At 28.3% G+C, this 16,104-nt stretch overlaps 1 protein-coding gene and 1 pseudogene across 1 annotated transcript; both read right to left on the bottom strand.

Moving 5' to 3' along the window:
• Positions 1-10,251: 10,251 nt before the first annotated feature.
• Positions 10,252-11,235, bottom strand: LOC111041562. Its single transcript, XM_022325863.1, has one exon. The coding sequence runs from the start codon at positions 11,233-11,235 to the stop codon at positions 10,252-10,254; it is 984 nt and encodes a 327-aa protein (XP_022181555.1).
• Positions 11,236-11,892: 657 nt separating this feature from the next.
• On the bottom strand, positions 11,893-15,801 carry LOC111041561 (annotated as a pseudogene).
• Positions 15,802-16,104: the final 303 nt, after the last annotated feature.

Genomic DNA, 16,104 nt, shown 5'->3' with positions numbered 1-16,104 from the left:
AAATCAAGTCAAGTACTTATTATATTTTAAAAACTTAATTATTATTGTATTTTATTAAGACTATTTACTCAAAATCCATTCAAAAGTTTAGTAATATTATAATAAGAATTAAGTTAATATACATTTTTAATACTTGTAACCTAAATACAAATAATTAACTCAATGATGCGATTTTTAGTTTGATTAACATATTAACTTAAAATTGTTTACATCATACATTATCACCTATTTTAATAACATGTTTATACTATTATATTATATATACAGATTTGGTGAATTTCTGAGTTAAAATAAAATATATAATAATTATTAATACTATAGCATTTGTCAATATTATTCACAAAATATATTCAAAAAAGGCTCTGTCCCTGTTTATATATTATCATCTTTAGAAGTGTTTGTACTATGTACATGTCGACAAAAAAGTTTAATGTGAAAAATTAGGTAAATCTGACGATTCTATCTTCCTTAATGTTTTTACAAGTATAAGAATATTTAGTTGAGGGGGTGGGAGCGCTAGAAATGATTCTTGGCACCGGGCGCTGATTATGCTAGGCACGGCACTGGTAATATGTGACCGAACAGCCCAGGGGACTGTTTCTTCATACTCCCGGGTGCAAGTAACCATACGCCGTTTTTAATGTTTTTGACCAAGTTTCGGAAAATAGCGACGCATTAAACCTATATATTCGGAAAGCCAGGAAAATTCTCTATAAGATGAAAATAAGTCTAGGAGCTACAAAGCTTTTGGTGACATAGTAATATGTGACCGAACAGCCCAGGGTACCATGTTTTCGTACTAACGGGTGCAATTACCCATGCGCCGTTTTTAATTTTTTTACTTATCTTTAATAATTATTATTATTATAAGCCACCATAAATTGGTGGCTTCCAAAAATTGATTAATTGCGAATTAAAATAGGTGTAAGTACCTGGTAAAATTCCTTAGGTAAAATTCCTGGTTTTTTTGTATAATATGTTTTAATATATCTGTATAATTTATCTTAATAATTAAAATTTGATAAATATATTATATTAAAAAACATGATAAAAATTTTTTTAAAAAAATGAACTAAGACATTTCGAACAGTCTATGCACAAAGTCTGTTATAATATTTATTACTTGTATATCATGCAGCCCTCTAGCAGTACGGGTACAGGATTGTCAAGCTCTAAAAAATTAAGTTGGGAGATAGTAAACTCGGCCCGAGGAAAAAACATTTTCAAAAGGTCGATGGTAAACTCGGCCCGTGTTTTTTTCAGGTCAATATTATTTAGATGTAAACTCGGCCCGGGTTTTTTCAGGTAAAAATTATTTAGATGTAAAAGTCATGATTTTTCTTATAATATTTTTGAGAAACATTTAGCATTACCCAGAGGACACTACGAGGAGGCGGTTCTCATTATCCTCCAAAAATTATTTTCATTTTCATATTATTATTCATAGTATGAAATTCGTTATTTAAATGAAAAATGTAATTAAAATGTTATGATATTGATAATAAAATAATAATAAATGTATTTATATAAAATATGTATAAGTGTATAAAAATGTGTAAAAATATAATAAAAAATAAATAAGTAAATTTGTAGTGTAAATAATGAGTGAAAAATTTTAGTATAATAATATATAAATCTAGTTTTTTTTAAGTAAAATGCCATGTATTTTACATATTCACTCACTGATATATCTTTTTTTTTTATTTTTTAAGTATTCTTTCTAAGGGTTATTTTTTTTTATTAGTTTTTATATTTTGGAATTTAAATGGTGCATCTAGGCTGTTGATTTTAATGTACGTTTCTGTTTGTACTTCTTTTAATTTTTAAATGACGGAATATATATTGGGGTGAGTGGAATTAAAACTTGAATTAAAATGCGCATGAAATGATTCACATGCATTTGTTGTTAAATACGTTTCAACTGATGCACTGGCTCACATTTCAGGTGGAAACATAGAATCTTCTCCTTTGTATGTTTTCGGGCCGAGTTTACAATCTACCTATTTTTATTACCTAAAATTCTCGGGCCGAGTTTACAACAAAAAAGGTAACTTCGGGCCCAATTTACTTTTACCAATTAAGTCGTGTTCGGTGTTAATCAGTGCAGTGGCGTAGGCGTAGCCCCCCTGAAATATTAAGACAATTTAAAATGTGTATTATTATTAAATCAATATAGGCCTACCACCCACAGACCACAGATAGGTGCTTGAGATAGCGATTAGCGATAGCATAAAGATGGACGACGGTACTAAAAAGTTATTATAGGTATTATATTTGTATTGAAATCGGATGTATTTTGATTTTTGATGTCTAAATTAGTAAACTCTTAAATACTGTCAAGTGCGTATAGTCGAAGTCAGTGGAAATAAGGAAAACAAGAAGTTCTAATTCTCCTACTAACACTATTGTGGAGTCATTGATTAAATAATAAATATCCACTTATATTTAAAAAAATTATAATATATATAGTAAGCTATTAAAATTTAATAGTGTCATCCTCTGTAATTACCTTTTTAGAAATCAAATTAATACTGCAGACTGCAAGCAGGTACCTATTAATTTTAATAACTATAACAGTATAACAATTAGTAATACATTTATTATTGTATTGGTAACATAATTTATTTATTTAGAACGGATTCTATTTGACTAATAATAACAATAATAGTAATATATCGTCGGGACTCGGGACCATGCCTTGCTAGAAAGAATAATTTAATTTAAAAATATAATTAATAATATATATATGATATTATAATATACAATAAGCAATGAATAACGGCCGGAAATCGGGGGATATAATTCAAAAAATAGCTAGATAAGCCACAAAATAGTCAATGCGTATGGGGAATTTGAGAAAATGAAGTGCGATAGTTGGCCGCTGGGGAGAATTGACTGCGGCAAGGCGGTATTTATAAACATTATATTATGCCGCCACCGCGTGGCCGTTGAGATTGCTCCTTGCCACTCTTGGCGGGGACAATTCAATCTGTATTTTGATTTTTGGTCTCTCACCGGACGGTTGTCTTCACAAATCGTAAGTACAATATTGTTGACTACCTCTAGTATAATGTATATTTAATATTTAACTTATCTTTATTCACCGATTAAATGTTAAATAAATGTAATGATTGTACCTATTCAATCTTTTAATATTTAAAAGAATACAATTCGACGAAATACATTTTCTAAAAATTAAAACATTTTTTTTTTAGCATTCAATAACTTTCTTTTGTCTCTTCGATATCTCTTCCATTTATGGGACATGCTGTGTTTTAAATTTGATACTAGAGTGAATTGACCTATTATAAGACTTTTAGGTAATACATTTATAACATAATCTGTGTTTAAGGGTTGCCGATTTTTCAAAATTTTAATTGTCAAGCAAGATATGGGTATGTGAAATATCAAAAATTAAAAATGCTCATAACTCGCATGAAAAATAAAATATCAAATAAAAGCCAACGCTTAAGCACAGGTAATGTCAAAAAATAATGTTGATATTTCATATTGGTATCATCCTTTTAAGGTAATTATACACTGCAAAGTAACAACATTTATTTTTTCAATGGCAACTTAGTCCATTAGCTGTTGGTTTTTTTTGTTTATTTGTAGGTTGTTAGTAGGAGGGGAACAGTGTCGGCCTGGGCTATGAAAGACCTATGCAGGGTTTTTTTTAGGGCCTCAATTTTTTTATGAAAATTTATCTAAGATTGGGTTGAAATTGTGAAAGTCATGTTTTGTGATATCTTACATGCATATAAAATATATACATTCTACATGAATATTTTTGTAGCATATTAATTAATGTATTATTGTTAAATACAAACTATAATTTGACTTCATACATACACAACATATTATAGAAAATATATATTTAAAATTAAACTATTATTTTATTATTATAACAAATGTGTACATAATATTTCTTTTAACTAAAAAATAGATGAATTTTATACAAGTTTGAATTACATACTCTTTATTAGGTATTAAAATTGACTTATTCTTTTTTAATAAAATTACCTTAAATTCACTGATACACTATTTAAATAATTATATTCTACTAATTAACAGACTTGGTTAATTTTAAAACAACAACAAATAAATTATTATATTATTATTCTAATAGTATGATTTTTTTTTATTCATATCTTAAGTAATCTTTTTGATGCATCAGATGAACCAGCAATGCAATTAATAATATGTTCTTTATCAATATCTATATCTATATCTCGACATTCATTAGCATTAATGGAGTTAGATGTTCTTGACTTATAGTAGATCTTAATTTTGATTTAACTAACTTAAGTTTAGAAAAAACTCTTTCACACGTTACCTGAGTTGATGGAAGAAGTAGTACATATTTATACAAAACAAATAAATTATTAAAAGTATTGGAATTAAATGCAAGTTCTCTAATTGTGATATAAGCACATGCAATGCATCTATTACATTTGTTACAGTCAATTGGTAAAACGTTTTCTTCATCAACATCATTATATATATTTATATGTATCTATACATCGTATTATCGTTATATTGTATGAGCGTTAACATATTATGAGAGACATGTAGACTTGTAGTATCCAAAAATAGAACAAAAATAATTTACGAAAAATAATAAATACTCGTATTTTTTAAACCATTATGATGCGATAAGAGAATTTAATGTTGCATGACAACAAAACACCTAGAGAATAATTGTATTTAAAAACAAAATTATTCCAATAAACCGAAAGTATTCAAATATTCAATGTTAATAAGTTTTTATCCTTTAAACCCTTTTTGCTTATTAATTGTATATATTTGTGCGAGACTCAATTACCATAATTTAATCGCACATGTCTGTAATGACCTAAAGAGCCTTCAACAATACTTAGCACCCTGGGCTATTAAGTCTCCGTCCATCATTATTTGAGGTGCCTATGCTAGAATAAAAAAAAAAAAGGTGAGGGCCTCGGCAGCGTTCGCTGCCTCGCTGCCCTGGCCAGGCCGACACTGGAGGGGAACGGTTAAAAACACATTTTGTGCTTTTGTATGTGTGGCAAGGGGACGCATGTATAATCCCGGAAAGTATTTTCACGGGCTGTAGAATTCCGGAATGTAAATTGGCGGACCGTATTGTCACGGACCGTCGAAATCCGGAATTAAATATTTTTCGGACCGTATTATGCTGGACAAAAAAAAATCAACAAAAGCAGCCAGAAAAAATTTAAGAAAAGAAAATACGCTGAAAAGACACCTGATCAGTACGACATATTGGACAAACAGCATTATGTCCTGTTGATAACTGAATCATACAGTTGTGGCATATCCAAGCATGTCCACATGTAAGAACTATATATTTTGTTTCATTGTATCCCAATGTTCTCTAAATACACACCATACATAATGACCTATTTTCTGCAGCTCGTGGATCATTATTAGCATCTAAAGGCAATTCGGCTACTTCCCTCTCCTGTGGTACTGGCATAGGAATGTTATCCATTGGCTCATGTAGCATAACCAATGGTATATTTATTTGTGGATCATCTAAAATTAGTTCCTCTGCATCTTCGACATTATTTAGGTCCCAATTTCTTTGTCTTTGTTCATTTGCAGCACTTGCATAAGAACAGCGTTGAAGGAATTGCCTAATAGATATTAGGCCTAAATCTAACTGCTCAGAAGCAGTTTTTATTTTTCTTGAATTTACCAAAAACTTAATCCGTAAATGCCTTGTTGGAACTAAGTTATTGTTGAGTTGATGTACGATGACGTGGTAATTTTTGTTCAAGTGAGTTAAATGGTCTGAAATAAATAAATTAAAAGCATCATTTTATACCTACATTTTATCAGACTGATGAAATTTAACATAATTTAATATAGGTAACTAATTCAATCACTATACATAACTCCTCTCACCCAAAAATATCCATAAACTTGGGTGGTTAACTGAAAATTTCATTCTTAAAGCGTTGTGAAAGCTTTCTATATTGTTGTTGGTTCTGGTAGTCCATTCATTTTAACGATTTTTGTAAATTTTTGAATTTCTATACAGGATGTCAGCTCATTATTTGTTTTCTCTCTCTGGCCCACGCGTTACATGGACCAACCGCGTTTACACGGAATCATTTTTTCTATGTTTTTTAGTAATCTTAGAGTAAAATCACCCATAAAAAAAAGTTGGAGATTAATATTTTTGAGTCAATGACATATTGAGTTTATATTTTATTGGTATATGACTACGTATTCGAATTTCAAAATAAACAAAAAAATGTTATACATTTAAATGATGTTTAAATTGTTTTGAGACAAATATTTAGACAAATCGAGTCATTCCCTCAAACATCATAATCTCTATATTTTTGGTAATGGGTGATTTTACTCTAAGATTACTTAAAAACATAGAAAAAATGATTCTGCGTAAATTCGTTTTGTCTGTGTTGCACGTAGGCCGAAGAGAGAAAACAGATGGTGCGCTGACATCCTCTTAATTCATTGCTAATGACGCTATTTCGTTCAAAAATTTCCCTTTTTAGAACCACTGGTTTAAATATAAGATTTTGACGGCATTAAATATTATATTCTTCGTTAAATGGTTTACGAAAGTAAATAAGAAAAAAAGATGGTCAAGTGGGTGTTGCTCTGTTGTTACAAGTGAGTCACTGCAATGGATTGTGTTAAATTTGAATCCAATGATACAATATCATTGTATAAGAAAAACGATTCTGAGCGAAGACGGTCAGTCAATCCATAATACCATAGTAAATGTATTTTTGGTGGTATTACATTGTGAATGAAGTAATTAATTTTAGTATTAGGCATTACTGCATTAGTAAAATTTATTTCAAGAATATTTAGTACAACTTCTCGTGATTATTTTGATACCAAAACCATGTTTCTACGATCAACGAGGCCTGAGAACTATGTTTTTGGCATGTTTTATGTTTCATGTACTGCTAGGACGACTACAGCGGCAGCAGCGTTCTGAAATAGTACTTCTACCACCACCCCGCGTGCATATGCAGCTGTACTGCACCATAAGTCAAAACTGGTTGTCTATAGCAGCCACGCACGGATTATAAATAGCCAAATCCGTCGATACGAAAATAATAATTCTGTCAAAGTGTCAATGAATAATATTATTTTATATTTCGATGTTATAATTAGTATTCCTACTACTAGCGTAGTTTACGCAAAATGGAACTACACAATAGTATATCCTAAAATTGTCACAAATCAGCTGGAAAACGTACGATTTAAATAATTTTTTTTTTGCATTTATAGACGATTCTTCTATCAAATTAGCGATTTGATATTCAAGACGAATTTTTTTATATTTAAATTAGCATAATAAAAACCGTCCAAAAAGAAGCAAAACACTTCTATAAGCGTTTTCATGATCGTCTCATAGCCCACACAAGTCAATTAATCCGTGAATTAGCATCAATCGAAATTCCAGATAATCCTCACCAACAATTAAAAAGAAAATGGTGCAGAGATCTCCTAAACAACTAAAAAACGATGGTTAAATAAGTAGTTATAAAAAAAAAATTAATAGGAAGTTTCCCTACTTGGTGGCTTCTTCCAACAACTCATTCATGTCATTGTAATGTAGCCCGTATTCATATTGTGCCCCAGGGTACAGATTGTATATTGCATATTCCAAATTGAAATAAAAATAAATTAAACAATTATCATAACTGTTTGATTAAAAAAAGGTAGGCAAGTGGGTGTCGCTCTATTGTACAGGTGGTCTATTGTACAAGTGAGCCATTATAATTGTATTAAATTAAAATCCGATGATATAATATCATTGCAAAAGGAAAACGAATCTGAGCTAAGATGGGAGTCAGCCTATGATAATTATATTTTTAACTACAAAATAATTTAAAATTTGACGATTTGAAAATTTTTTTCAAAATTCGAATGTTAAATAAAATTTTAAAAAAATTGACCTACATGGTATGTACAATAATACATTTATTAATATATTTTTCAATTGCTATTGTAACAATATATATCAGACACCTTGTATTAAATTGTCACGCTTCTTGATCCAACAAATTTAATAACAAATTGATAAAAGAAAAAAAGAAAAAATAATTGAAAATGTCCGTAAACAGCTCAGAAAAAGTGAAAGTGTTATAGGAATTGATAAAAAATATATAATATGGTGTAAATTATTAAAATTATAAACAGCTATTCATTTTTTTAATTACAGCAAAATAAGATAAATGATAAATGGTATATGATTGTGTAAATAATGAATGTCCTACGTTGTAAAAATTTGAAATTCAGATGCTCATAAAAATTCAATTTGACTTTCCAGTAGATATATTTTTTCCATAAATTAGACAAACTTATGAGGAACTTTGTTTTTTATTTTCAAATGTTACATTTAAAAAGAAAAAATCTAAATTATTGTTATGAATTTCTAACATAAAATAATTTGTAAATTTTCTTCATTTTTGGAATGAAACATATTTAGAACATATTTTGTTATTTTCTATCAAACACAATTTGCCAATGCCTCATACAGTCATACATATAACAATCATTTCATCTTATTTACAAATATATTTAATCAATATTACGAATCACGTTATTTATTAATTTATATTGTATTCGAAGTATCTAGCTCCTATACTCATTCATTGATAGCTAGATGACTTAGTATATAGTATTTTTAATTAAGTCATTAGTATGAAATACGCAGTTTAGGTTATATAATGTAATAATTACAGAGACTATACTCGACTATAAAAAGTATCCACCAATGTAAAATTTGAAAAAAAATCCTCGTAAGTTCGTCTAATTTTATAAAAATCGACGTCTGAAATTCAAATTTTTACAACATTGAATATTCACTCCATTTCTCACGTAGCGATTTTCTTATTTTTACTATAGGTAATTCAAAAACGAACAATTTTAAATACTTACAAATTTCACTAAATGTTTTTATTTTCATTTTCCAAGCACAATACAAATTTAAAATACTTTGACTCGTTTTGAGCTGTTTTTTTTTAGTTTTTTCGTTTATAAATGTTTATAAAATTGTATTCGTTGGGTCAAAAAATCTTGCGAATTTAATACAAGACTCCTTATATATTGTAACAATACCTACCTATTAAAAATAAAATGTAAATTTTTTTTTTATTAGCATTTAAAGTTCGATTTTTTTACAAAGGACGTAAAAACCACGAAAATGTGCAAATTATTTTGAATTAGAAATTCATGAAAATTTTAATTTTAAAATCTAACATTTGAAATTTTAATATAAGATTCCTTATAAGTTTTTATCAAAACTAAAATCTCTACCGAAAAATTAAATTAATTAAGCGTTTTTGTAGCTCAAATTTTTACGACATTCAGTTGATTTCTAAAACAAATAACCTTAGACATTATTGAAATGTATACCATATGTCCATATGTATTATATATATTTTATCAATTCCTATACTTGGTACTTACTCTGAGTTCTAAATTATCATTGATTATTACATGATTAATTATCAATAATTATTATAAATTATTCATACATAGAAGTAAGGCTCTTCGTAATACCAACATGCAACATAAAAAGAAGTCCTTATGATGTACCTATGATTTATTTGGCGGCTCATTGACGATAGTATTTCACATACAATGAGATTTCTAAATGCAATATTTCTAAATGGAAGACATTGAATCAAATCTACTGTATTAAGTAACCTTACCTGAGGAGGTTCTTTTTGCGGTGAATTGTCCTAGACATTTAATTTCATATGAAATAATGTACCTGACTTTTAATAACACATTATAAAAGTGCAAATAAAAANAATACAAGTTTAGTCAACTAAAATTTGTCCAAGTATAGATCTTAGACGAAGACTACGACATGGGAATAGTTCTACATGGAATTAATATGTTTATTATTTAAAATACAAAACAATTTATGAAATAAAGTGTTATACCATACAGCAATATATTTTTTTTTTTATTGATCTTAAATACATCGACATCTAGGTCATTAGTACAAAGTGTTAGATTACATGGTAATAACAATAAGTTACATGATTTTTTAAATTAGTTTATACAATTCGGATTTTTTAATGAATAGAATTAAATTGTTTGTGTCCTGTGGGTTTGGTCCAAGTGCTTGGCAGATTTGATCGGAGATGTGGAATTGGTCGCGGTAGTGGTTGTATTTATGGCATTCGGTGATGATGTGTTTTACCGTTAGAAGGACTCTGCATGTGTCGCATTCTGGAGGTTCTTCATTGTTCATTAGGTAGCTGTTAGGTGTGTATGTCCTATTCGAAGTCTATTGATTGTGGTTTCTTCTTTTCTGTTAAGACCGAGGTTTTTCCATGGGTTGATATTATTTTTGATTTGATTGAGTTTAGTATTTAATTTTCTCCGGTGAGAGAGGAATTTATTATTTATATAGGCGTTGATTTCGATCTTCGCATTAGCGAATGTGATGGAATTTATATTTGTGGTTGATGTGGAGACGATAGCGTTTTGGGCTTCTTGGTCAGCTATTTCGTAACCTGGGATGCCAATGTGACCAGGAATCCATACAAAAGGGATTTTTTTCCCTTTTTTACCGGCCTGGAAGGTTTCTTCTTGAATGAGCTTTGTGATATCAGGCGGGTTACTTGTATTTGAGATTGCTATTAGGTTGCTTAGTGAGTCGCTAAGTATCGTACAATTTGTTACGGAGCTTACGTTTTCTGTGTGGAAATATTTTACTGCTTTGTATATTGCAATCCCTTCTGCTATGAATATTGAGGCTTGGGGAGGTAGTTTGTATGTTCTTTTTTTATTTTTAACTATTATTGCGAGCCCGACTCCAGTGTTGGTTTTAGAGGCGTCAGTGTAGATTTGAACACTGTTTGGATGTTCTTGCAGTATATTTTGGAGCATATTTTTGTATATGGCAGGCATTGTGTTTTCTTTTTTGTAACTAGTTAGTGTGAGGTTGACGTTGAATATTGTGTTCCATGGGGGAAGATTATAAGGTTTTCTTTCTAGAATATTATTTATTTTTATATTTTCTTTTACAGCTTCTTGTATATATGTTTTTGTTGTTTCGATGGCTGGATTGTTTGTATTTCTTTTGGTTCTGGCACAATATAATAAGAGAAGTTTTTTTCTTCTGAGATTAGGCGGAATTTCGTTAGCAATGTTTCTAATGCTTTCAATTGGGCTGGATTTAAATCCTCCGATTGATAATCTTAAGGCAGTATTAAGTTTAGTTTGGATCATATTTAAGTGAGAGGAATTAGCGTTGTTGAGTAATATTGAGCCGTAGTCTGTTTTGGATCTAATGAATTATTTATTATGTAAAATATAAAATAACCAATAGATCGCGCGAGGCTTATACATTTTTTTTCGGGAGAACATAGTCTAGTGATAGTGCTATACGGTTAATTACTTTCTGGATTTCTACGGTCCGTTACAATACGGTTCGATTATTTTTAAATTCCGGAATTATACGGTCCGGCATATTACGGGTTGTGTGATTATTTTTTCCGGATTTCTACGGTCCGGGATTATACAGTCTTTGTATTTATTCTCTCCGGGAGTATACATTCCGGATTTATACGGTCCGTGACAATACGGTTCGATTATTTTTGAATTCCGGAATTATACGGTCCGGCATAATACGGTCCGAAAAATATTTAATTCCGGAGTTCTACGGTCCGGGACTATACAGTCTTTGTATTTATTCTTTCCGGGATTATACATGCGTCCATTTATTTGATATAAATATCTAATTTACTGTTGTATGGTGTATAAATATTGAAATAATTTTGTCGTTAATGAATAGTGACGGTCATTTACAACTGATGGTTAACATGAATAATACAAACTTTATGCTTATAATATAACCTATGTTTAGATGTCAACATATATATACAACTATGGTACTGGCGGAGGAGGATTGGGTGGCGGCGGAGGAGGATGAGGAGGAGGAGGCAAAAGAGGCCGTGGCGGTGGTGGCCATAAGGGCCGTGGTGCGAAACCCTATATCAACAGAAACAGTAAGTATCTTTTATACCTACTTACTTATTTGTTTTTATGGATGAGTTGTATCTACGTAGATGTAATATTCAGGTGTATCAAACCTTACGCATGTAATGCACCACATCAACATTGACTAAACCATGTGTATACATTTTTTCTTTTATACTTAAGTGTCCAATGTTGATTAAGTTGTTCTTTATTGATTTGAACTATATGTATACATTTTGTTAATAACGTTCCCACACAGCAAACAAATATATTTAAAATATTTATTAAATATTCCAATTTTAATGACAATATTTAATAATCGTTTGTTATTCATTTGGTAAATAATTTAAAATATATAATAAAAGTCATATAAATATTTGTTGAACCAGAAACATTTATTGTTTAAATACCAAACACTAAACATTTATTAAACATTTGTAAACCAAAGTTGTAAAAATATTCTATTTTAACATTCCATAATTATTTATTGAAAGTCAATAAATGTTTTATAACAATTGCAATTACATTATAATATAATGATTATTGTAGTTATAATTGTGAGAAATTTATATATTATATTATACTCACTATTATTTGATTTTGTGAAGCATTTTTCTTATTAAATGGGGCTTGTGCCAGGTTATATTTTATTCTTTCTTCAATTTCATCAATTGATGCAGTTTTGCAAGATTTGTTGCTTTTTTTAATAGAATCTAAAAAGAAAATACCATTAATGTATTTTAATTTATTGTTATAAACATGTCATATATATACAATATGACATAAAATTTTAGTCTCGTTGAATCTATTTTTAATATAGGTAACAATAATGTAATAAAAAGATATTACAGGTGGTTTTTAAAAATTATTTGTATATTTTTCAATTCAATAATATTGCAGTTGTACAACTTATAAATATTAAGTATCTATAATACTGTGTTAATATTATTAACAAACTGCAATAAAATTGTAAGAGAATAGAATTAATTGATTACATTATATATAAATATGTATATGCATGTACATATACAATAGTATTCATATTAAGGGGTTTTGAATTATAATAAATAATTATACACAACTTACCAAAAATAACAGCACAAACAAACAAACTGCTGAATTTGTTTTTTCCTTTTTTTCCAGTAAACGAATATTGGGACATAAGTTTATCAGTAAATAATTTATTCATAATTCTTTTTACCATTAATTTTAAATTTTTTCCTCCCGTACAAGATAATTCATTAACCTAATAAAAAAAGTAATAAGTATATTATTATTTTTACTTTATCAGTAAGTGTAATTATTTAACTACCAATTTGTTACGAAAACATTTATCTTCAGATAATTTATCTTCAAGTTTATTAAGATCGAATATATTGTCAATTGGTAATGGACAATCTGTAAGGTCTTTGAATAGACTTTCTGATAATGTTTCTGAATTACTGAAGTTGTTGTCAGATGCTGCATTTTAAATTTTTTTAAGTATTTCTGCTTGTCCAGATTCCAATTATCGTACTTCACTTGTCAAGTATGTAAGCATACGTAATACCTGCTTTTGAAAATCTGAAAATATTAACAAAATAGTATAACATACTATTATAATACTTATAGTGTTAGTTTAAATCAAATAAAAAGTAATTTTATTTATAAAAGTATAAATTTAACGAAAAGTTATTGTCAAAATAAAAGATATTATTACACGTTTACATGTGCATATTGACTACAGTTAAATACAACATTATTGAATTTAGTTTTCAATTATTAATTTAAATCTATGGATGTTTATGGTTTTCAACTAAAATAAAATTACAATATAAAAACTAACATGTTCAACACAGTTTTTTAAGTTAATCTGTAGATTTCATTTTTAGAAATAGTAGACTGCGTTTTAAACTTTTTATTCATAAGTATTGATTTATCAATTACTAATGTATTTACTAAACAGTTTAATATAATACGTGTCAAAATATCATTAAAGATTATTAAAATTTAATAAGAAAAGCACATTTTATTACACTTAATTTTTCTTGTTGCCAATAAAGGTTCACTTTGACTAATATGTTTTTCAGCTACGACGACACCGCAGTTTGGACCATCCTGTTCTATGTAATAACTTTTTTTTTTTTGGAAAGAATTAGAATGTGAGAAGGATAACTCATACTCGTCAGGCCTATTGGAGTTTAACATTAATCCTGGCACTACAGAATGTTCATTGTCTGAAAAATACCAATATAACTTAAAATCTTCAAATTTGAACTATAGATATACAAACGCATTACCGTTAATTTTTAAATATTGTGGACCAAGTTATTGTTTACTACTTAATGAATCCAAATTTGCGGTTGGTGTATATGTGGATGATGGCTTTCTTTAAATATTGGCTCACTATTATCTGAATCTAGAACTGTATTACAGTTTAATATTATAATATATGTCGAAATATCATTACTAAAAAGATTATTAAAACTTAATAAGAAAAGCACATATTATTACATTTAACATTTCTTTTTGATAGTAAAGGTTCACTATGACTGTGCTCTTTTCCACTGTATAGTTTAAAAGTTGATGTAGAAGGTGTATCTTTGGATGACCATAGTTTTTTTAAATGGGGCTTTTTATTATTATCTACAATTCAAAAAAAATACATAATTACTAGTTATATGTAGCTAGTAATATAAAAATGGAACTATAATTACTATAACTAGAAAACTGGAACTAATTTATAAATATAGTACATTCAGTATAAAATTGTTGATAAAACAATATTACATTTCAATTAAGTTAAAATAAATAATATTACCTTTAACATTTTTATCCAGACTACCCAATTTAAATGGCGACCAACCGTTTTGCTTTTTATTTTTGCTATATTCAATGGTTTTAAGTGATTCACTTGTGACAGGTGGTGAATAGTTAGGTTCCTTATACTTCAATTTATTTACAGAATCTATGTTTATAATACAAACTACTTAGTTAAAAGTAATATCAATAATTATAATAAATATAGCAAGAATAAAAATTTTTTTTTTCAAAGCTGACAAAACAATAAATAGAAAAATATTTAGACATTAGTATATTCTTACCATCAATAACGGCTTCATGAGGATAATCATTTAATATTTTCGGCAATGGAGAACAACTACTAAAATGTTCATTATTATCAGAGCCAATCATAGTTGTACTAAACTTAGGTTTAGTGCTAGCTTTCTTAGATGATAGATCATTATCAGAATCTAAATTAAAATCAAATTTTCATAGTATTTTTATAGTAGTATATCATTAAAATTGATAAATTATAATTTTTATTAGTTCCTATAATAGGTACATTTATTATATTACCTGAAAACAATGGGCATGAATTTGTAGACAAAGTAGGAGAAGACATTATAATTTCTTTATGGCGTTTGTTAGCTGAAACTGTTTCTTCTGTAGATGATAAATCAGACATGTACATAGCTTTTTTAGATTTAGTTTTAGCTCCAACTAATGAATCTATAATGAAAACAGTATAATATAAGTACAATATATGCACAAATTAATTTATAGAAATAATATACAAAATAGACTAATTAAAAAATCTGATGAACCTGAAAAATTATTAGGTATCTTATTATATTTACCAATTCCTTTATATAATTCTCTGCATTTTAAATATGTATACTCAATCTCGTTAGGCATACATTTTTTTTCAATAAGCCGAGAAGCAGTTTTACTTTTGTAAGGCCAAGCACAAGTGCCATTTTTTTTGTCTATCCAATGCTCAGGAACAGTTTCAATAGAGTCGTCACTAAAAAAATGGGCAATTGAATATGGCATGATGATCGACTGGGCAATAAAATACACACAAGTTATCCTAGTGAAGTATATACAATAAACATTTATAATACAACTAAATTACTGTAACTGACAAAGTTATTCAAACTATTAAATAAATAAAACTGTTTTTAAATTATTTTATATTTTGAAAGCCTTAATTTTTAACTGTACAAAAATATATTTATATATAGGTATTATGATAGCCAATAGGAATGTATGTATTGTAAAAACATACTACCACACTAACTATTTAATGAATGTAGGATCCGAAGCGCAATTTGTTTGTTATTATTACTATTGAAT

The sequence above is a fragment of the Myzus persicae genome, unplaced genomic scaffold (genome assembly GCF_001856785.1).
Source record: "Myzus persicae strain clone G006 unplaced genomic scaffold, MPER_G0061.0, whole genome shotgun sequence".
NCBI lineage: Eukaryota > Metazoa > Arthropoda > Insecta > Hemiptera > Aphididae > Myzus > Myzus persicae.
This window is presented reverse-complemented; position numbering and strand designations above follow the sequence as displayed.